The following is a 20,978-nucleotide window of genomic DNA, read 5'->3' as shown; positions in this document are numbered from 1 at the left end:
AATGCAGATCTGGCAGATTTAAATGAGTTTTATTTTGTTATTGGATCAGACTTCATGAGTTTCAGGTGTGTTGTGGAGGTCGTCCCCGTGTGTTTCAGCGCTGTGCTCTCCTATTGGTTTTCTCTGAATGTCTCAGACTGATACTGATTAATTCTCTGGCAGGAACAACCATTAAATATTAACCCGAGCATGCCCCCTTCACTCGGCAGGCCCACATACTGACGCCGCCGTTCACCACAGCCATGAGCTTTCAGAGCGACACGGAGGGTCAAGGGGCAGAACAACACGTGAGTCCTGCACGGCTCTCGCAGCAGGATGGAACTGAGATAAGCAGGATTACAGCGACAGACGCAGCTCTGCAGACCGTTTTGTAATGTGTGAAACCAAGTGGAGGAAAAGTTGTTTTTGGAAGTAACTTTTTTCACTTAGTTTCACACGATTTGATGAAATTAAAAACATCACTATAAATGTATTTATTTTTTGAAAGTGTGAAACCATGTGGAAAGAAAAAAGTCTTGAAAGGACATTTTTTTGAAAGTAAACATGAAAAAGAAAAAATAATTCTCCTGGACAAACTTTACTTATGTTTTTTTTTTTTTTTTAATTATCATTATATTGCTTTCACACATGATTTTCTTTTCTCCTGAAAAAAAAGCTAAAAATATCTATACTTTTTTCACACAATAAATGAAAGAGATTTTCTTCTGAAATCGTATTTGCTTATATTTTTTCGTGATTGAAACTGAATAAAAAAAGAAGTTTTCCATCTGTGAAAATGTGGAATTTTTTTTCCCACATAAAAAAGGAAATTCAGGACAGGAGAATTGTTCCAAACTTTTTTTTTTTCAGATGAAAAATGAATCAACGTTTTCTCATTAAATTGTATTTGTTTATATTTTATGTGTAAAATCAAGTGGAGAGAAAAGTTTTAGCAGGAGAAAAAAAAAATTCCATCTGTGAAAACATGTGAATTTTTTATTTTTTATTTCACTGTTTCACACATAGGAAAATATTAAATATTCTCCTGAATTTCAAAAAATATTTTTTGGCCAAGTGTGGGACCAAGTGAAGAGAAAACATTTTTACAGGAGAACATTTTTTTTTTTTTTTTTAAGTAATAAATATATAAATAAATACTGAAAACATTTTATTGTTTTACTCCTTAACATCTAAAAAGTTTTTCACTTTTCAAAAACTTTTATTTTTCAAACAATAAATGATAAAAATGTAGTTTTTAATGTGTGAAAAAGTTTTGGTAGGAGAAAAATTTTATTTTCCGTGTATTATGTATGCATTATTTTTCCACGATTCCCCATGTGATTTTTTTTCCATCAGTAAAAAAAAGGAAATTAAAAAGATAATATTTGGAAAACATTTTTTTTTCCCCCACCAATCAGGGTAAGTAAAGTGTTCACTTGTAGACGGAGTCGAGGTGGGATGGAAGATGTGAGACTCCATCGATGACATAATAATGGTGGCTGTTAAAACCATCTTATCTCTGAGGGCTCGTAGCTCTTTTCTGCTGCGTCATATCTTTAGGTTGAACAGCAGCAGCGTCACACACGGTGAACATCTCCACGCAGCTTCCATCAGTTGTGCTGGACGGATCTTATCTCATCACCAGAGTTTCTTCAGGACAACAAAAACATGCAGCTCTGTTTCACAAAGTGTGTCACAGTGTTTCCAGACTGAATTTATTCACCCAGTGTTTTGAGTCAAGTGTGTGTGTGTCTGTCTTCTGTTCTGCTGATGGTGAATCGACGCCACAGTGACACCTGCAGGTCGAGATCAAACATTACAACCCAACTGTGTCCTCGGTTATAAAATCTATTTTATTGTGAACCTCAACACAAACGTACGGATGTGTGACTGAACATCTTGATATGTGCAGGAATAAACTTACTCTACACTTAATCTGATGTCCAATAAATCGATTTCTACAAAACAGACAAAAAGAATACCAAAAACAAAATCAAAAATGTTATTAAAAATGTTTTTATTAAATAGAGTCAATGCCCCGGTGAAAGACGCTTTGGTGATTTTCACTGAAAACCGATAAGCCTGTGGAACTAAAACCTGCAGACTTCATGTTTGTTATGACTAAACTGTGTAATGTACAACATTCAGAGGAAAAATTAAAACAGCATCATGTTCTGGATTCTTTTTAAAACTACCGTCACATGCAGTGAATCTAACACGAGACTTCAGTAAAGAGTCAACATTCAGTGGAGCGGCGGGCGGGAAAACGATGTTTCCTAAGAGCTATAAATGAAGCAATTTCACAAAAAATCTGAGGACGAAACGTTTAATTAAAATTAAAAAATACATAGCGCTTTTTTGTCGTCTATGAGAATATTTATGTCTTCCAAGGGTTTAAAACAAGAAAAAATATTGTACAATTAAAACAAAAACATGTGCGTCATGTCCATCTATGGAAGCTGATGTTTCTGTACTGGGCTGAGTTGATTGTACTGAAGGAGGTGAATGTCTAGACGGAGTCCTTTGGACCAGGACCAGGTTACTGTAGCTGGACAGTCATGGCAGGGAGACGGAGGGGGAGAGGAAGAGGAGGAGGAGGAGGAGGAGAGAGGTGGAGATGGGAGGTGGAGGTTGAAATGGCTGGATGAACATCAGTACAACGCGTCAGTATTACTGCTTCGAGGCCTCTTAATCTTCTCAATGTTCTTCAGGATCATGTCGTGTAACGTTACCTTCAGAAGAAGAAAAGAAAAGATGGTGTGAAAATACTTAAATTAAAACGTTGGTGTGAAGGAAAGTTTTAAAGCGAAATGAGGAATAAAAACACAACGTACGTATTGATTTCGGAGCTCCGATACTATGATCTTCAGACTGATGTATTCCTTCTCATCAATCTCGGTTACTGTGCGCCGATAGTCCTCCTATTAAAAATAAATAAAGGAGATACTACAATAAACAAATTATCTATCAAAAGTCTCACAGTGAGCATAAAAACAACCTTTTTCCTCTTTTTACTGCTTTGTGACCTGAAAGTACCATATAAAGTTGAATTGTTTATTGTCTGACACAACAGTCGGGTTCAGTTGAAGTTATATTGCTACTAGCAGACTTCTTTAGTAGTTGCTACTTAAAGCTTTCCTAAAGAAATGAATGAAACCAAACCCCATTTTTCTCCGACATTCTCATCCTGGCTTCAAACATTTCCTGTATGAAGGACTCGCAGGAAATGATGCAGCAAATAATCCAGGAGTTCAGGTCACATTTCTTATGGCTGCTATCTCACAGTAAAAGCTTTAAAGTGAGGGGACGTGTCTTGGCTTCAACAGGACTAAACAGACCAGCCTCATTTCAGCTTCAGTATCGATAACAAATAGATGGACGTCAACCAATCAGAGAGACAAAACCCGAACTACAAGTAGTTACATCACAGGCAGGTTGGGTCATTTCTGGTCACCCGTCTGGTCACAAACCTAATCTACAGATCTCTTTTTTTGACTGTTTTCTAGTCCACTAATCTTAGTTCACGATGCAGTTTAAAGGTGAGGGAGAGTTGATGTTTGGAACATCCCAGGTCATCTGTTGTGCTTTCATTAATTTTTTAGATAATATTCACTTACCACATGTGGATATTTTGCTATTTTAGAAACCAGCTTTGCCCTTGTGATGTAGTATCTAGGGGTGAAGAAGGGAGTCAAAATTTAAATTAAATCATAACCCAAAAAAACAAAAAACAAAACTGTAGCAAAAATAAGTGCTGCAGCTGAGTGATCTGGCGTGTCAACAGTTTCATGCCTCGTACCTTGATATCTGATCGAGGTAGGATGCTGCCTCCCCTTCAACTGTTCTGAGTTCAGCTACCGTCTCCTCCTGGATGGACACTCCGAAGTTGTTGCCGTCCTCTATCCTGGGGATCAGCAGCTGAACCCACATTTTGACCTGCAGGTGAAAAGTCCTCATTAGTCCTTCATTTATTTTAACCTCAATGCTTGTGACTTGGCACTCATGCAGGGTCACTGCTGCACAACGGTACCAAGATAAAAGAGTGTGACTAATGTTTTGAAACATTACTTACAGTGTTACATTTCTCTATGAGCGTCCTGATCTCTGGTTTGACCTTTTCGATAAGATCAACAAGGTTACCGTTGCTCTTCATCATCCCACCGGGCATGACAAAGACCTTGGTGCCCGTCACTGGGTGAACAAGACAGAGGAGGGTCAAATAAATAAAGATTTAAGAGACGAACTTAAACCCGGAATGATGATGATGATTAAATAGATGATGGCTTGACAACCATTTTTCTACTCACCAATGTCCTCCTTGTCTCCATCCTCCAGCTTCCTCTTTTTGGCATTTTGCTGTGGAGCAGATAAAACAGGGTCTCACCTCTGCTCTTTACACAGTAGTTGAATAATTATATCAGCTCTTAAAATGGAGCCTCACCGCTTCTAGTCCGTCATGTAGGTTTGGGAGCAGGATGGGGTCCGGCACCGTCAGGTTTATCTCCGAGTGGATCTCCTTCAGTTCAGTGATGTTTATGATGGGGTCCTGAAGAAAAACAAGGAAACCAATTGAGCTATTTTTCTTGATGAAATGTAATTTTGTATTTGTTGCATTAATCTGAGGTGTATGTGTAATGTTGGCAGGTATGAATGTGAATGTTTTCTGGTTTCTTTCCTTCTCTTTGACAGTAAACTGGATATCATGTGGTTGTGGGCAAGACGAGAAAATACATCATCTTGGGCTCTGGGAAACACTGATTAACATTTCTCACCATTTTAAATCATGAAAATGATCAACAATTTAACTGATATTTTTCCAGGATGTGTGGGAACCCTGATACACACCATTAAACTACTTTTTCAACACAACATTTATACTGTAGTAGTCACCCCCTTTATCATGTCTGTGTATGTTACTACAACATATAAAACTACATTTAACCACCCACTCCTGACAAAGACAGACACAGATCTGAAACTACACAACACGTACTTGATTAGAATAACATTTACTAACCTTGAGGAAGTGATCGAGTTCCAGTAACTTCTTTGGGAAAAAATTCGCAACTAGATCCTCTGCCTGAAAGAAATGCAAACTGTTAGCCGATTCTGGCTTGAAAACAACTCTTGTTTGTTTTGATTATAATAGTATTTATTACTTACTTCTGAAGTTATTCGTTCCCTGAAAGCATCAACCTGCAAACATACAAAAACAAGAGTCCATATGTCAGACAAGATCAATGAGAAAACACGCTTAGTTTCTTTGCTAAAGGCAGCTGATGGTTTCAGTTGTATTAGACTTGGTTTATTTAGTGATCACCATGAAGACTATAAATGACATTAATATAGAGGCTTCGACGTTAAATTGGCAACATGACGCTATCCAGACGGCAGTCTGTTGGGTTGGCTAACATGCTAACTGAGGCCCTTTCCGTTCATGTGCTCTCCCAACATTAGCTGTTATGTCATAGAAAGAGCGATGTAACATTAACTTCCATTCACTCCTTGTGAGTCTTAACGTCACCCTGACACGTCACCTGTGTGAAGGTCTGACAGGTGTATCGTAGCGGGCGGGAAACAAGCCGGTTAGCCGTTACTAGCCTGGCCTTATCAGAGCTCTCACATCATGCTACAAAAAACGTGGCTAACATGCTAGCAGGTAGATAGCAACAACGCGCCGTATAACCTCAGCGCGGGCTCACAGGAGACGACGCTCACCTTGGTTTTAATTTCATTGTCCACCTTGAGGAGTGAAGACATCTTATGTGGTCAAATATGCGAAGAGCGATTGTCCCAACAGCATTAAATTCGGTCGCGAACGTGTGGCTCACTGTTTGTCAGCCACACTTGTGAGCTTAAAGATGACGTCGTCGACGCGCGACGCGGACGCAAGGCGCGCAAGGGGCTTCGCTGCGCACGCGCGAAAACGTCACCGTATTTTTCTAGACGCAGCTGACGATGTAAACAAGAAAAGACAGTCGAGGGCAACAGGGATCAAATAGGCCGGTGTCACCGCAAATGATAGCCATTATACACGCATAGACGGCTGACATGGGGCTGCCTGTAACTATTAAAGTCAACTTCCGGGGCAACGTGAAGAGATTTCTGGATCAGGATCTGGACAAACTGGAGTGGGAATCCGTTGAAGCCTGGGTAAGCAGCTAGCTGAGCGTGTTGGCTAAACGCTGGCGCAGTTTGGTGAAAAGTAGGCCCAGACGTGGCCTAACCACGTAAACAATGGGCCACCTGAAGGACAGTCGGTACCTGCTGCGACAAAACGTGTTTACAGGCAGTTATTTTAACGTTAACGAGCACGTAACGTCACACGTAGGTGAAGCTAAATCTTTTCAGTTGGCTGTGAATCGTTTTGTACAGCAAGCTAGCTGTGGAGGTTTTTTTTTTCTCCCTCTTCCATTATTGATGTTTTCATAACACGTGTGGGACAGACAAGAAACGTGTGCTGTGGACCTGATGTCAGCTTCCTTCTATGTTTCAGATCAAGGCGTCTTTTGGGATCAATCACTTTCAGGTCAAATACTTTGATGAGGATAATGAAGAGGTAAGAGTGTGTGTGAGTGTGTGTGCTCGACCGATATTTAATTTTTGGAGCCGATGTCGATATTAATATGCGAGAGCAATTATTGGCCCTGGCTGATTATTGGGGCCGATATTCAGAATCGTCTGATCGTCGGTATCTGGGATTTTTTTCTGTCAGATAGCTGAGAAAATAAACTAATTTTTAAAAACGTTCCTACAACAATATCTAATAGGTGACATGCTATAATTAATCAGTGTTGGAGGTTAAAAAAAAACATGCTGTCTTTTCCTGTATGCTATACTGTTTGCGTCTGCCCTTCTCACAGTTGGATTGTTAGCAAAATTAAAGAGCTGTAAATGTTATATTGCCTCCGTCATTCCGATCATGAGGCTGTACAGTTGGTTACAAGCCATCTGGACAATATAACTGACATGCACAATGAGTGGTAAGGTTGTTTTACTGTATTTCTGCTAACTCCAACGTACTCTAACGTGTCAGTTTTCTCAGTTGATATAATAATGGCAGTGATGCTGTAACAGCCACAAATATGATTTTTCAGTCTCTTGATTTTTTTAATCACCAGTATCGGTTCTGAAACAGTTATATCATTCGACCCCTAGTTCTCATGATATGAGACTGTGTATCATCTTATATTTATATACCGTTAAATTGTTGAATGACATTAGTGTTGTCTTCTCCTGCTTTTAATGGCTGCATTGAAGTTAAGTGATGTCATTCATTCAAAAAAGCTACACAATATGCAGTGATCTCATATGGAAAAGGCAGTGATAAACATGTTTAACTACAGCATGGTGATAATAATAACATGAGTCCTGTGATAAAACGCTCGCTGGTGTTGTTGTGTTATTTCCAGATGCTGGTAAGAACAAGGAGAAAAACAATAGAAACTGTCTTTTCTCACAGAAAACCATAGTTATATTAATATTGTAAGTTTCTCATTTAAGGACTATTAGAATATTGGAAAATCATGAGACATCACTATTTCATATCGGTCAGTATATCTGTCATGGGCCAGTATCGGCCAGCTGATATATCAGTCAGGCTCTAGTTTTTACATTACTTACAAAGCTGTGATAATGTTTTGGTTTCGCCTGAGTTCATTGACTCATGTTGATATTATTCTCTCTTTATTTCAGATTTGCATTAACAGCCAAGGTGAGAAAAATACTTTATCTCAATTTTTAGAATTAGTAGAATATAACCAAACATTGTTAAGTGGTTTTTTGTCAATCGTCCAACTAACTTACTCTTTATTTATTTATTTTTATTTCAGATGAATATGAAGAAGCCATCAAGGTACTGGGACACTACTGGATATTGTGTAAAAGTTGGAAACTAGATTAAATTCAACTTCATGTGAATAAAGTCACTGTTAGGAAATGTTTTGTAAACGTTGCCGTGGCAGTAGAATGCAGTGAACTTTACTTCATAAATAGAAGATAAAAAGAAAAAATACCTCTGATTATGTGACAAAACATGACTCATTCAATATATACTAAGGGTGCTGTGTGTGACGTCACTAAAGAGATAAAGTAGTTAGAAATATGTGCCTGTTCCAGTGTGACAGCATTCACGTAGTCAGTCACTAAGCTCACAAGAAAAGCAAATAGCAGAGACATGTTGACGGATTGAATTCCAAACACTCATGAGTCATTTGATATTTGTATGTTTCTTTCCTGTCTTGAATATTTGCATATTCCTGCGTCAGTCTCCTGTGGTATGTGTCAAATGCTTATTTGTGTGCACAGAGTGCCGAGAAGCAGGGCAACCAGCTGCACATGAACGTGTACAAGATGAAGGGCCAGGCCTGCGGAGGCCCACTGAAGACGGAGGTGAAGGAGCTGAAAGGAGACCTCCGGCCGGCTCCTCCTTATCCATCGAGGGTCAAAACTGTGGACAAAGGCACACAAGTCACCCCGGAGAGAGAAGCTGTAAGGAACCAATCAGATCCTCTTCCACTTTCCGGCACCACGTCTTGAACACAGTGTCGGCCTCTGTTTGTCAGATCTTGTGATACAGTTCGATGTGGCTGGTGCCTCAAATGAAATTACTGTCTTTCATTGCCTGTTCATTCATGTGGCAGCGGTGGACCGGTAGAGTCACTACTGCTGAGTCCATTTCAGTCACTCGCATCCAGTTATCGAAATCAGGCTGAATTACTGATGTACTTTGAAACAGGTCACGGTTAAGGACACCAAGGGGAGCAAACCAGAAGATGAGCCACCTCCTATGTGGTTTCGGTCGTACATGGAGAAGGTGAGATTATTGACCTTTGACCTTTTAGCTTTGATGCAGGATTCACCCAAGTTCACTCAAAAATATAGACTCAACTCATGTTGATGGAAATTCAGGTGAAGTTTTGTAGTCCACAAAACATTTCTGGAGCCGCACGGCAGAACAGCACCACAGCGTTCTCCTAAATAACTGAATAAAAACACATCATATAATGTCTCGATGCAGTTTGTCCAGAAGCCCTGAGATCATTAAATTATTTTAAAAGATTTTAATTATACACATTTTGAGACGAAACCTTCACTGTAGCTGTTGAGCTAAGTTAAGTAAGCATTAGCACACACCCTGTCTGAAGTGGGTGCACTTGTTTTGTAGACTATGAAACCTCACCCGTCTTTCCATTAGTCTCCTTTACCTTTCCTTGAATATTTGCCTCTTAAATAGTCAATTGTTGCGACCAGCTCCCGCTAACATCAGTCAACTCTCTCTTCTCTCATAGTTTAAAGACGAAGTGGTGAAAGAGGTCGTGGAAAGGATGTGCAGTGACTTTTCTGGCCAGTGTTGTACCCACAAATCATCTGACGGACCACTCGAGGTCATCGGGGCCAGTGGTGGTATTATAGGGCCCAGGCCGGGTCCCTCCACCTCGAATGGGTCCCTTGGCTACACCCCGAACTGCAGCAGCTGCAACAAACTCACCTCTGAAGGGGCCTACAAGTGCAGGTAGACATAAAACACATTGTGATTTAAAACAGAAGCCATATCTTGAATGTTTTTTAGCTTTGCACTGCATCCATACTTTTGTTTTTGTTTGTCCCGGTCAGTGTGTGCCCGTCCTGCATCCTGTGTGAGTTGTGCCGACACAGCCACGACCCCAGCCACAACCTCGTGAGAACCAAGACACCTCTCTCCATCCCTGAGCATGGCATGTCGGGAGAGTTGAGGTAAACCCCCAAGACTGAGGAGAAAATCTTCCCTCTTCTGGAAACAATAAGACATTTTAACTTCTACAACTGTGCTAGCCCTTTCTGCTATCCCTTCTCCTACATTAATGGAAGAAAACGTCAATATAAATAGACGCAAGAACATGTTTTAGCAGCTAGATTACTGTAAGCTTTTGAATTATGAGTGTGTATGTGTGTTTTTTTTTGTTCTTGGAAAATAAACTTTTGATAGTCAACAAATAGGTGTTCCTGATGACATTTCAAACCAGGTTCCCAAGGCGAGGAGACAGGACAGTGCGCAAGGCCGAGCGACAGCGGCTCAAAGCTGAAAGGAGGCAGCTCAGAGCTGAAGTGAAGGAAATCAAGAAGAAACTGAGACTGGAGAAGAGGGGGCTGCAGTGGAGCGGGCCCTCTACCTCAGGCAGAGCCAACCTGACAAACATGGCCTCCGCGTCCACCCAGGTCCCAGCCCTGCCCCCCCCTGCTGCCTCAGAAACAGCCTCAGGTCCAGCCCCAGCCCAAGGTCCCATCCCCGCCCCGGTCCCTGACCCCCAGGCCTCCAGTCCAGAGTAAGCGCCACCTCGGAAGGGCGTCCGACAGTGCTGGGTACCTCCAACCCAGCATGGATGCAATAAAGTCTTTTTTTCCAAGAAAAGAAATCAAAAATATGCCATCTTTGTAATCTAGTCTGTATGAGTGTATCGCTGGCTGCTCTGGGGTGGTGGATGAAAAATGTTGGAACTACCTCAATGTGAAAACTGCTGCTGCTGCTGCTTCATAGATTTTCTAAGAAAAAAAATTGCTTTTGAGCTGCAAAAAAACAAAACAAAAAAAAAAAACAAATCTGGGGGTCCTGCTTTTTTTGATTCGTAGAGAACAAAAGAGATGGGTATTATAAGAGACCAGGGCTTTTTTCAACAATGCTCTGTACACTTGAAACTAGGGGTCCTGGGGTCTCGCACACGTCCTTGGTGCCCACTATGGCTGCCTTGTTTCTGGATGAAAATCTGCCGGACGGCACCCGTCTGGAGCCTGGTACCAAGTTCATCAAATACTGGAAGATGAGGAACTCGGGCACTATCAGCTGGACCTCAGAGACTAAGGTACCCCTCCCACCCTCTGAGAGGACAGGCTCCACTCTCTCTTTGCCCCCCCCTCCTCTGCTTCACTCCCACTCTGAGCCCCCCACTCAGCTCATTGCCGACTTCTATATCCACTAACACAAGCTAAGATTTCACACCCAGCCTAATACTACTTATCCCCTCTCCGTCTGAGATGTTTATTATTTACATTCAGTTAAATCCGTGTCGTTGTTTAAGTTTTTAAGTCTTTGTCATCGTTTGAGTGTGTGTGAGTGAGTGTGTGTGTGTGTGTGTGAAAGTGTGAGTGTGTGTTTCCCTCACTTGATTTCTCTGCAGTGTGATTTTTGGTCGCATGCCCTCGTCTTTGTGCCTTTTTCGCATGTGTATTCCTATTTTGTGTTTTGTGTATGTGTGTACGTGCACCCAGCTAGTGTTCATGTGGGGGAACCTCGGCCTGGCGTCAGAGGAGAAGAGGGAGGTGCCGGTCCCCCTGCTGCTGCCCGGACAAGTGGGAGTGGTCAGTGTGGCCTTTGTGGCTCCTGTGATGGAGGGAACGTACACCTCCCACTGGCGGCTGGCGCACTGCGGGTGCCAGTTTGGCCCGCGTGTCTGGTGCAGCATCGTGGTCGAACACGGCAACAGCCGCAACGCGCTCGGGCAACAGAGCAAACGACTGGCAAGTCTGCTAACTAATGACACGCTGTGCTGCAGAACATCAGCTGCTGACACATGCTGCTAGAAATACATGTGACAACCTGAGTTACCAAGAAGTAAATGTAAAATGTGTTATTTTTACACATCTGTTCAACTACGTTTTAAAGGAAATATTGTACTTTTTGTTAGAAGAGTAACGCTGCACATTAAAGTGTGTTTTTTCCTATGTAAAAGTCGTTTAAAGTATTTTGTGGCTTCAGAGGAAGCTGCATGTAATCTGAGAAAGCGCCTCCAGTGATGTTAGCTAGCTACGTTGCATTGTGGGTAATTTAGGCACCAGGTTTTGAGAATAAATGAGAATAAAAAAGGTGACATCTCTGGTTCTGCTGTATCAATTCGATCTAAACTGATTTTTAAACAAGTGGACAACTTTTCATTAACTGGTGCCTACATTACCCACAATGCAGCTTAGCCACTGAGTGACATCACAGGAGGCAATTCGTCAGATTACATGCAGTTTCCTCTGGAGCCACAAAAGACTTTAAACTATCACCAAGACCTGTATAAACACAAATTGGTGGAGCTGCCCTTTAATAAATGTAGTTACGAGTTGTGTTACAGATTTCACAAATGAAAATTTTCGATAAGATTATGAAATGCAACACTTTGTGAAGGTTAAACCAGTGTGTCTTAGCCATTTGTCTTGTTATGTACACAAAAAAAAACGTGTCTAACTGAGGCCTTATTTTTCTTCAAAACCTCCGTCAGTGTTTCATTTAAAGAACTTCTTGAGGCTGAAAGAGTCAGAATTGTTCAGTGTTTCACAAAAAGACAGACATCAAGGAAAACTCCCAAAAATGTAAAAAGATCTTTTGTAGCAGAACTTGCATTTTTACTTGTAACGAAGTATTTTGACACAATATAAGATATATATATATACATGAATATGACCGAATAAGACGGGTTCCAGGTTGATAATGGGAACATAATGAAACAGTGATGTGTGGATTAGGACTTGAAGAAACAGATAATCAAGACTGATGCTCCTTAATCCTTCAAATCTGGAGGTAATATATGAAATATAAATATGATATAACAGGGTCGTCTTTGAGGGCGTACTGTAGCGACGCTACTGATGTTATTCTTGTGTGTGCTGCAGAAGGAGGAGGTGAGGCAGGTGGAGAAGGAGAAGGAGGTAAGGTCCAAGGACTGCTGCCCTGACTTGTCTGTAGACGTGAACCATGAAGACTACTACTTCCCCTCGGTCGACCTGCTCACTGCACAGGTGCACACTCACAAAGCAGCTCCCTGAAAACATGTTCATGTGCTGACAAAGACCTAAAGAAGCCAGACGACTCTCACATGGTGATTATGTGTTAATTCTTCCTGCGTGTGCTCTATTTCTTAGGATCTTCTGTCATTTGAGTTGCTGGATATAAATATCGTACAGGAGTTGGAGAAGGTTCCTAACAACACCCCTGTGGGTAAGCAACGAATCAAACATCGGAGAAGACGAGGCAATCGTTACTACTTTACAACATTCACATCAACGTTTTTAAGTCTGTTAACTGTGTTGTGTTCGCTCTCCCTGATTTGTAGATTTGACACCCTGCATATCCCCGCTGCCCCACGACGCACCAGTGTTGGAGAAGGCCGTCACTTCACAGCTGAAAGAAGACACAGAGGCCACAGGCGTCAGAAAACTCTTTGGTAAGGACCGAGTGTGTACTTTAAAAACCTCCAGAATAGTTTGTGCTCGATGATGTGAGTGTTGCCGTAATGATTACCAGACAAGGAAACGTTGAACAGACATAAAAAGAACCTAAATTTTTATGGTGGTGGATCATTCAGGCAAGACTCCAGGATTCAGCTGATGCAATCTCTATCTGATTGAATGGCTTTTTAAATCGGACAGAAGACAATTCTGCTCACGCCTGACATGCCGCTTGTCTTGTGTTTGAACATGTTTGTGACACAGGATACGTAGTTAAATGAAAAAATGTGGGTTTTCATACAAAAAAACGAAAGTCTGAAGGTTTGTAGGGGCTGGAAAAGCTTGAAAGTGCTTGAATTTGGCTTGTGAGAGGGTGTATGTTAAAGGAAACACCAAAGTGTGTTTACCGGTCTTTGCATATGTGAAAAAAGTTTGTGAGAAGCATTTCCCGAAGAATCTCCGCAAAATTGCCTTAACTGATGTTACCTGAGTTATTAAGGCAGAAGACAAACATCTGTAGGTGTCGAGCTGGTGGTTCAAGGCTACATTAGCCACTGCTAGCAGAACACAGAGCTGTTAGCGGTTGAGTTGCATTGTGGGAAATGTGGGCAGCAGGAGTTGTGGAAGTGCTCTTTTAACGTTGGTTGTGTTTTGTCCAGGAGTGAAGCTGAGGCAGCAGAGGGAGCTGCTGGAGCCTGCGGCCCAGGAGGAGGACCGGGAGGAGGAGATCAGCGGAGCTCAGTTCCTCTGTGAGACCGTCATCCGCTCCCTCACTTTGGAGGAAGCCCCCGATCACAGACCCCTGCGCAGAGCCCAGCACAGCATCCACAAACCACAGAGTAAGGACCTCCGAGTCACACTGTTATAACGTCTAAGAAAATACAGTTCTTTTTTTGTGTTTGTTGTCGTACTAATTTTAGTCTATTAAACCTTTCCAGTTGTTTCCCGGGGGCCCGTGGATGCTGAGAGGACGGAGACGGTGCAGGAACGAAATGAGGAGATCTGTGTCGGAACTCTGGAGAGCTCAGTTCTTCCTCCCAACGCAGGACTCAACCAGATCACCCCGGGAGAGGAGACGAAGCCAGGTCAGAGGAAGCTATCCAGCCCTTTCTGTACATCAACAGATATTTTTTTAAAAAAGCATGAAAAACTCAAGGACTGATTGATTGAACTCATCTCAAAACATTCCCTTGTCATAACTTATGTAGTGATCAATCAAACGAGCGTCCCCCTGCGTGTCTTTTCCAGTTATTCTGCTGGAACCAGTGAATGAAAACCTGCATATCAGTTCACTTCATGATAACGAGGACGAAGAGGTGATGGGCTTGGATGACATGAGAGACGCTCATGAGGAGAAAGAGGAGGGTGGAACCAGAGGAGAAGACTGGGAGGAGGTGAGGTTTCCTGCCAACAGTTATATTATGTGATGACGAGTAAAGAGTCAATAACTGTCCTCTGTTGTGTCTCAGGTCAGCAGCCAGACGTCCTCCGTCTCCTCCTGTGATGATTACATCATCGTCCTCCCCGACTGCTTCGACACCAGCCGGCCTCTGGGCGAGTCCATGTACAGCTCCGCCATGTCGCAGCCGGACACCGCTGCCGTGTCCTCAACCAATCCAGACATACGGCAGGAGGAGGAGGAGGAGGAAGAGGATGAAGAAGAAGAAGAAGAGGAGGAGGACGAAGAGGACTGTGAGTCAGTCAGGGCGGCACCAGTGAAGGAGAGCCAGGAGAGGACAGAGGAGGTCGATGTGGAGGTTTCATCTGTGAACACGTGGCCTCCGCCTGTCCCTCCCATCCACGGTAGCGTGAACCAGATGCTGTGCGCCTCCCAAACCCTGGACGCTGTGACGCTCACCCCCGAGGTGGTGCGACCACCGGTGCTGCACGACCCCCTGCTGGCCCCGCCGGCCCTCTACTCACCCAGGTTAGACGGGTGGAAGATCTGTTAGCGTGCATAAAAGAAATATTTCAGGATGTATGAACAGAGACACAATAGGTACGACCGTAATTGGTCTGTGTGAAACAATTAAAAACAGAATCCAGTTGTTGCAAAATAAATGTTTAACAGTGTTTAATGACGTTATACATGAATATTCAAGGTTGATTTAGGGTTTTATGTCATTTTCTATCAGAAGTACTGTGAGACTTTAAAATAAGCAGAGCGATTCAAACTGGAATTTATGTTCTTGTGCTTCAACATGTGTCCTGTTTACAGATGAAACTGTCTGTGTTTGTTCCTTTTGAAGCCAAACATTGATTAAATTGATGTTTTGCAGGACAAACATCAGCAGCAAAAACAGCTTGTTGTAAGACTTTTGCAGCAGAAAGTTGAACAAAGTAAAAGAATAATGTATTAGAGCTGCAGTTCAGCCAGAAACACAACCTTTTGATAATAATGTTTAGTAAATTCTTTGGTTTTGGATTTAAATCAACCCTAGAAGTTATTCTGATATATTAAAATCTTCTTGTTTGTTCACTGTGATTCTTCAGGTCGGAGGCCCTGTACCTGGCTGAGGACCCGAGTCCTCCAGCCTGTGACCCATACGAGCCACACCAACCACGAGTCCACCTAAATGGTGAGTTCTGCATTTGAATCTCTTGATACGAGCAAATCACAGAATCACTCTGGCACACAGCAGGATCAGTGCAACATCTCCTCTGCTGTTTTTACGCCTGATATAAATGGGACTTTGACTTCAGCTCAGATTGTTAAACTTGTGTTGCCTCACAGCCGCATGTGTGACTCACCGCGTTGACCTGAATTAGCAGCGCGGCACTTCGAGGAGCTTTTGGCTCCGTTAGGCGAGAGAGGAAACACATTTTGGCTTTTGTGGGAAGACAGGAAGTGAAGTGGCACACGAGCTTTGGGGGATGTGTTGCTTCAGCAGAATGATCGTTGTTCTTCCTCCTCTAATTCTCTGCGTGTTATTTCCTTTTTTTCCTTTTCTTTTTTAACCCGCTCTGCAGTTTCATCTGGTTTGTCAAGATCAGCAGGCTCAGCATCCAGTGCCTTTGAGACATATAACCCCAGACCCAGCAACGCCCTGCAGCCGAGGTGCAAAACAAATTGATGCTGTAGTTTCTCTTTAACCGCCCTGCTCAGGTTCTGTCCTGTCTGTATGATCAGTGACAACACATGCAGCAGTGTGTGTTTACTCATATTTATGCACTTTTTTTTTTTAACCTAAAACAAACTGGAACACGTTGTTCTGTGCAGTGCTGTTACATAACCTCACCACATCCTTCTCTCTTCATACAAGGGGCCAAGGAGGCATCACAGAGGGACTCGTCAAGGGGGCCCTTTCTGTCGCAGCGTCCGCTTACAAAGCTCTCTTCACTGGACCAAACTGTTCAATACAGGTACAACACACGGCGGCTCTTCTTTCGACTGTTTTTAAATCTGTTAAAACAGTTATTACAGTTACAGCGGCAGCAAGTGAGTCGACGATTCTCACAAGAGCAACAAAACAAGTAACCTTCAGAGAGGTGCTCAGGTTGTGAGTCAACGCTTCCTTATGTAACAGCCAAACGTGCCAGAGTGCCAGAGCGTGTGTGTGTGTGTGTGTGTGTGTGTGTGTGTGTGTGTGTGTGTGTGGCTCCAGATTGCTGAAGTTTTTGCAACCATTTTGTCTTATTTTGATATCCGTAGCATCTGAAGCAAATATAGTCAGTGACGGATGCTGAAACCCAGAATTAAACAGGAACCCTGCAGCTTAATTATTGAAGACCGTAGTGTCAACGAGCTCTGATGTTGCCGGTTCTCTTAATGGTTTTGGAGAAATGAAAACATTCGTCTGTGCTGCATTTCTTCCTTTCACAACTCATAAGACACATGTAAATCCTGCTCTTAGTGACGATGTCGGAGAGAAAATAACACTCTAAAGTTTGGTGCGACTTCACTGAAGTGCGAACGCGATGCAGACGACGCTCAAACTGCCGCAAGTTCAGTGTAAGAGTCAAAACAGAAGCGTACAGGTGGGAAAATGCACAGCTTGCGACTGCCTAGCTCGGACAAAAGTGCATTCTATGATTAACTATCAGCCGGCTGGTTATTTAACTTTAAATATGCAGTTATGAATACAATGTTGAATTGTGAGAGTACAGAGAGCTCGGACTGTCCTCCCTCGCCACTGAGCTCAGACCCGCTAGCAAAACACGTTGTCAGTCTTGAGTTATTTGCCAAGTTGCCTTACATGAAGTGTTGTGGACTGAAACAAAAGTATCTTGATTACCCGCCTACTGTGCTGTTTTTGGTTGGGGTCAAATTAGGAGTGCATACCTGCAGATTTGGGTAATTCTTAAATTCTTAAATTAGATTTTTCCTACACCAAAACACAGACGTCCACCTCTTCAGATTAAGGTAAATAAAGGATTTATACATCGCCTATATTCTGTCAGTAGATTACAGAGAGTGAAGCTTTTGCACACCTATGGATTCCTGAAAATGTAGCACAGAAAATAGAAATAATAATTAGCTTGAGCAATACTTTTATCTGAACAGCTGATCAGATTTCTGTCGAAGGTCCTCGGCTCTACAGAGTTTTGTAACGTCTTTCAGCTCATTTGTTTTTATGGTTTTTAATGAGACTAATGTGGTGGTTCGCTCTCGCTGCCCTCATAGTTTCATTTCCAGCGAATAAGCTCTTATAAAACCTGCTGCACTGTAACCCTCCCGACATCAAGCCCTCAGTCAGACGGTGGCTTTTATGTGATGAGCGTAGAGGAAACACTCAGCAGATCCCCTCAGGAGTTGGTAGAGATCACAGCAGAGACCGTTTAGTGGACATTGAGGATGTGGAAACTGCTCCATCGTTAGCAGCTTTATAAAGTGATCATGTGTCGGGTGTTTCCACTGTAAACATGTGACTGTTCAAAGAATCTGCTGATAATCAAAGTATTTGATCCCACGAAGGGTAAAAAGTGTCAGACATTAAGTTCAACGCACTGTTTAACCTGATTTTCCCCTGAATTGTGTCAAGTATTTAAACTTTTAAAGCTTTTTTACTGAATAGAGCTGTCGGCAACCTTCACTCGACACCTGATCTGTGCCAGTTGTGTAATAAAAAGGTTCACTTTGAACTTTACATAACTTTGGAGGAAGTGTTGCCTGAGAAGACGAATGCTGGGGAATTTAAATACTTTCCACTGTTGCAGAGACGTTTGTGAAGTTTGAAATAGAAAAACAAAATCTTGTCCAATTTTATCAACTGGGGAAGTTTCATGGTGATTTCTTATTTTCTTTCTCTTTTTTTGTCTAAAAATGTACATTTAATAGACAGAAATCTCCATTTCAGCAGCACTTACACACCAGTCTTTCCAGTTTTATCTATATTTTGAATATTTTCACACAGGAGTTTGTTAATATATCTTAATATATATTCATAGACTAATGAATTGAACTTTTTTATACCTCCTACATACCTTTTTTCTGGCTTTTTTCATTATATGATAATTACGACAAGATTTTGATGGATAAAATGATAACGTGAAGACATTTTATATCCAGAAGGTCAGAGGGTTAAATGTACTATGACATCATAATAGTCAACTCAGCTGGTGCGCAGGTCAGTTTCATGGTGATTTCTTACATAAAATTTTACCCTCTTCAGTTACGTCTCCCCGTAATTCTGATCAGGTTCACGAGGAATGGAGCATTTTTCAAACTTAGCCTCTTTGAGAATTATGACATTACATCTTGCGATCCCAGCAGTATTTCATGTTCAGCTACAAAATATATGCATCAACCTTTCAGACGAATAGAGGCTCCAGATAACACCTGAGACGGTCAAACACAATAACATCCACCGTCTCCTCTCTGCGTTGTTCCTCCTCTGCAGCGAGGCATCGACCCCGCCACCCGACAGGACCCTTCCATGATGGCGATGCTGCTTGAAATGGGCTTCAGAGACCAGCGGCTCAACCAGCGGCTGCTGAAGAAGCACGGCTACAGCCTGCTGCACACCGTCAACGAGCTGGTGCAGATGGCCGAGGACAGCCAGAACCGAGCCGTCAATACTCGACACTGAGGGACGCGGAAACAACGCTGAGGCTGAAAAAGAGTCACGAGAAGGAAATTCTATGACTTTAAAATGTAAAGAGAATATTTAGATCACCCACCCTTTGCAGTGTTCGGATCTATCTTGATTTACTTTAAAGAAAAACCTATTTATGATTCACGCAACTGATTGATTTTTCCAAAAAAAAGAAGAAAAAACAAGGGTGGTTAGTTGATTTGGACCAAGAGCTAAACGATGAAAAGAGGATAAAAACAAAAAGAGGAGCTGATCAGCGAGTAAGAAATGAACAGCTTCTTCTTCTTCTGCCTTTGCCTTTAATTTAGCTTCGACATTTTTTTTTATAAAAAGTTAATCCACACACACACACACACACACTTTGTAAATTATAACTGAATCGTGGTGAAAACGCCTTGTTTACCGGGGCCTTACGTGTTTTGGGTCGGACGGAGCCGGAGCTACAGTGTGTGTTTCAGCTCTTCATCTTTAGTGTTCGTATGGCTGTTGTAGCTGCTTCCTCGGCTTGGCTAGATTCTTCTCACAAAATAGAGCAGTCAAATAAAAAAAAATCTTGAATGTCATTTACAAAAAATATAAATATATATATGGTAGAAATGCTCTGAAGAGCAGCCAGTTAGCATTTTAAAGCGCGATGCTACTGAAGCTAAGCGGACGTTCTGGGTGTGAAGGGGGTCGGCGGTGCAGCAGTGACAACAGCAGATATTAAAAGACCTTTTTTTTTTTCTCTCGATTTTATCGTAGTGAAATCTGCCTAAACAATGCAATCTTTTTTCTGTATCAGAGTACTGTTATTTTAGACGTTGACATGTGGAATGTATACAAAAAAGAAAAAAAAAAAACCCAACCCGTCTGACACGGGTTAAACCTGCTCGGGCTCGGATGTTTTTTCTACCGCTTTTTAGGAGACACCTGCATGACAGGTAGAGGCTTTAGAGATGAGTCGTGTTCTCGTGGTCTTAGCACAGTCACAGTGGAAGAAACAAAATGTCCGCTTTTTTGCGTCATCGTTTAAAAAAAGGTAAAAACAAAACAAAAAAAACACACGCACACACCTGCCTGCATTTTCACCTGTCCTCATATGACAACAAACCTTTCTTAGCATTAATCGGAGACGTGACGTCTCTAACGACACATTCCTCGAACTCACAGTGGAACCAAGTCTGTTTTATTTCATGACATTGCCTTTTGAATGGACGACGATTATTAGTTTACTGAAATATACATGTGGTGATTCTGACATTTGTGGTGTGACTGTGCAGATTTAAGTTAATTTGTTTTTTTTGTTTTTTTTTCCTCCCGTGTGTGTGTGTGTGTGTGTTCGGTTGAGGAGTGTTTGAATCATGTTTTTCTTACGTTGTTTCATGTTTTAAAGAGTCATGCTCTAGAGAATCATTCTGAATATATCTACTACTGTATGCTTGGCAAGTTATCCCTCTGCCACAGAGTGTATACATTAAATACCCTTCTACTGTCAATCCGCCAATAAACTATTTGCACATCTCCCTCGTGTCTTCGCCTGGTCTGTTAATGATGAATGTCTGAATGTAGGTCGTTAGGCTGCATGTACTTTATGTCTTTTATACAGTACATGTCGTACTGGGTTAAGTTGATGCTGACTAAAGTAGGCTCCCTAGGTGAGAGTGTGCAGATTATACAGCTGTTGTGACAGAATGAGGTTTGGTTTGACATATTTTAATAGTGCAGCAAAGTCCAAAATCCACCAAGACTGCACTGTTATAAAAATGTGAAGGCGGCGCCTCGTAAACAAGATGTAAA

The 20,978-nt window shown here is 42.0% G+C and overlaps 2 protein-coding genes across 2 annotated transcripts; one reads left to right on the top strand and one right to left on the bottom strand.

Annotated features, from left to right (window-relative positions):
• Positions 1 to 1,979: 1,979 nt before the first annotated feature.
• On the bottom strand, positions 1,980 to 5,855 carry psme3 (proteasome activator subunit 3). Its single transcript, XM_037080944.1, has 10 exons — positions 5,698 to 5,855; positions 5,143 to 5,175; positions 4,997 to 5,059; positions 4,421 to 4,525; positions 4,287 to 4,335; positions 4,052 to 4,170; positions 3,779 to 3,915; positions 3,597 to 3,651; positions 2,814 to 2,900; positions 1,980 to 2,711 (listed from the first exon to the last, which is right to left on the bottom strand). Exons 1-10 carry the CDS (start codon positions 5,737 to 5,739, stop codon positions 2,631 to 2,633), a joined length of 771 nt encoding a protein of 256 aa, XP_036936839.1. The 5' UTR covers positions 5,740 to 5,855; the 3' UTR covers positions 1,980 to 2,630.
• A 23-nt stretch (positions 5,856 to 5,878) lies between these two features.
• nbr1a (NBR1 autophagy cargo receptor a) lies at positions 5,879 to 20,704 on the top strand. The gene is made up of 22 exons (XM_037080942.1): positions 5,879 to 6,132; positions 6,476 to 6,538; positions 7,675 to 7,693; positions 7,812 to 7,834; positions 8,287 to 8,469; positions 8,717 to 8,794; positions 9,270 to 9,493; positions 9,595 to 9,714; positions 9,984 to 10,283; positions 10,658 to 10,817; positions 11,224 to 11,472; positions 12,610 to 12,735; positions 12,859 to 12,934; positions 13,050 to 13,160; positions 13,824 to 14,003; positions 14,103 to 14,249; positions 14,413 to 14,558; positions 14,634 to 15,091; positions 15,658 to 15,743; positions 16,135 to 16,222; positions 16,428 to 16,527; positions 19,005 to 20,704. Exons 1-22 carry the CDS (start codon positions 6,031 to 6,033, stop codon positions 19,191 to 19,193), a joined length of 3,228 nt encoding a protein of 1,075 aa, XP_036936837.1. The 5' UTR covers positions 5,879 to 6,030; the 3' UTR covers positions 19,194 to 20,704.
• The last annotated feature ends 274 nt before the right edge of the window (positions 20,705 to 20,978 follow it).

The sequence above is a fragment of the Acanthopagrus latus genome, chromosome 20, assembly GCF_904848185.1.
Source record: "Acanthopagrus latus isolate v.2019 chromosome 20, fAcaLat1.1, whole genome shotgun sequence".
NCBI lineage: Eukaryota > Metazoa > Chordata > Actinopteri > Spariformes > Sparidae > Acanthopagrus > Acanthopagrus latus.
The sequence above is the reverse complement of the archived record's forward strand: the minus strand, read 5'-3'. Positions and strand labels throughout refer to the sequence as shown.

Coding starts and splice junctions, on each gene's coding strand:
- psme3 (XM_037080944.1), bottom strand. CDS start 5,739: ATGTCTTCACTCCTCAAGGTGGACAATGAAATTAAAACCAAG. Junction 4,171..4,286: donor TGGAGACAAGGAGGACATTG/GTGAGTAGAAAA, acceptor TTGTTCACCCAG/TGACGGGCACCAAGGTCTTT. Junction 3,916..4,051: donor TCATAGAGAAATGTAACACT/GTAAGTAATGTT, acceptor TTTCACCTGCAG/GTCAAAATGTGGGTTCAGCT.
- nbr1a (XM_037080942.1), top strand. CDS start 6,031: ATGGGGCTGCCTGTAACTATTAAAGTCAACTTCCGGGGCAACGTGAAG. Junction 13,161..13,823: donor AGGCGTCAGAAAACTCTTTG/GTAAGGACCGAG, acceptor TGTTTTGTCCAG/GAGTGAAGCTGAGGCAGCAG. Junction 16,528..19,004: donor GACCAAACTGTTCAATACAG/GTACAACACACG, acceptor CCTCCTCTGCAG/CGAGGCATCGACCCCGCCAC.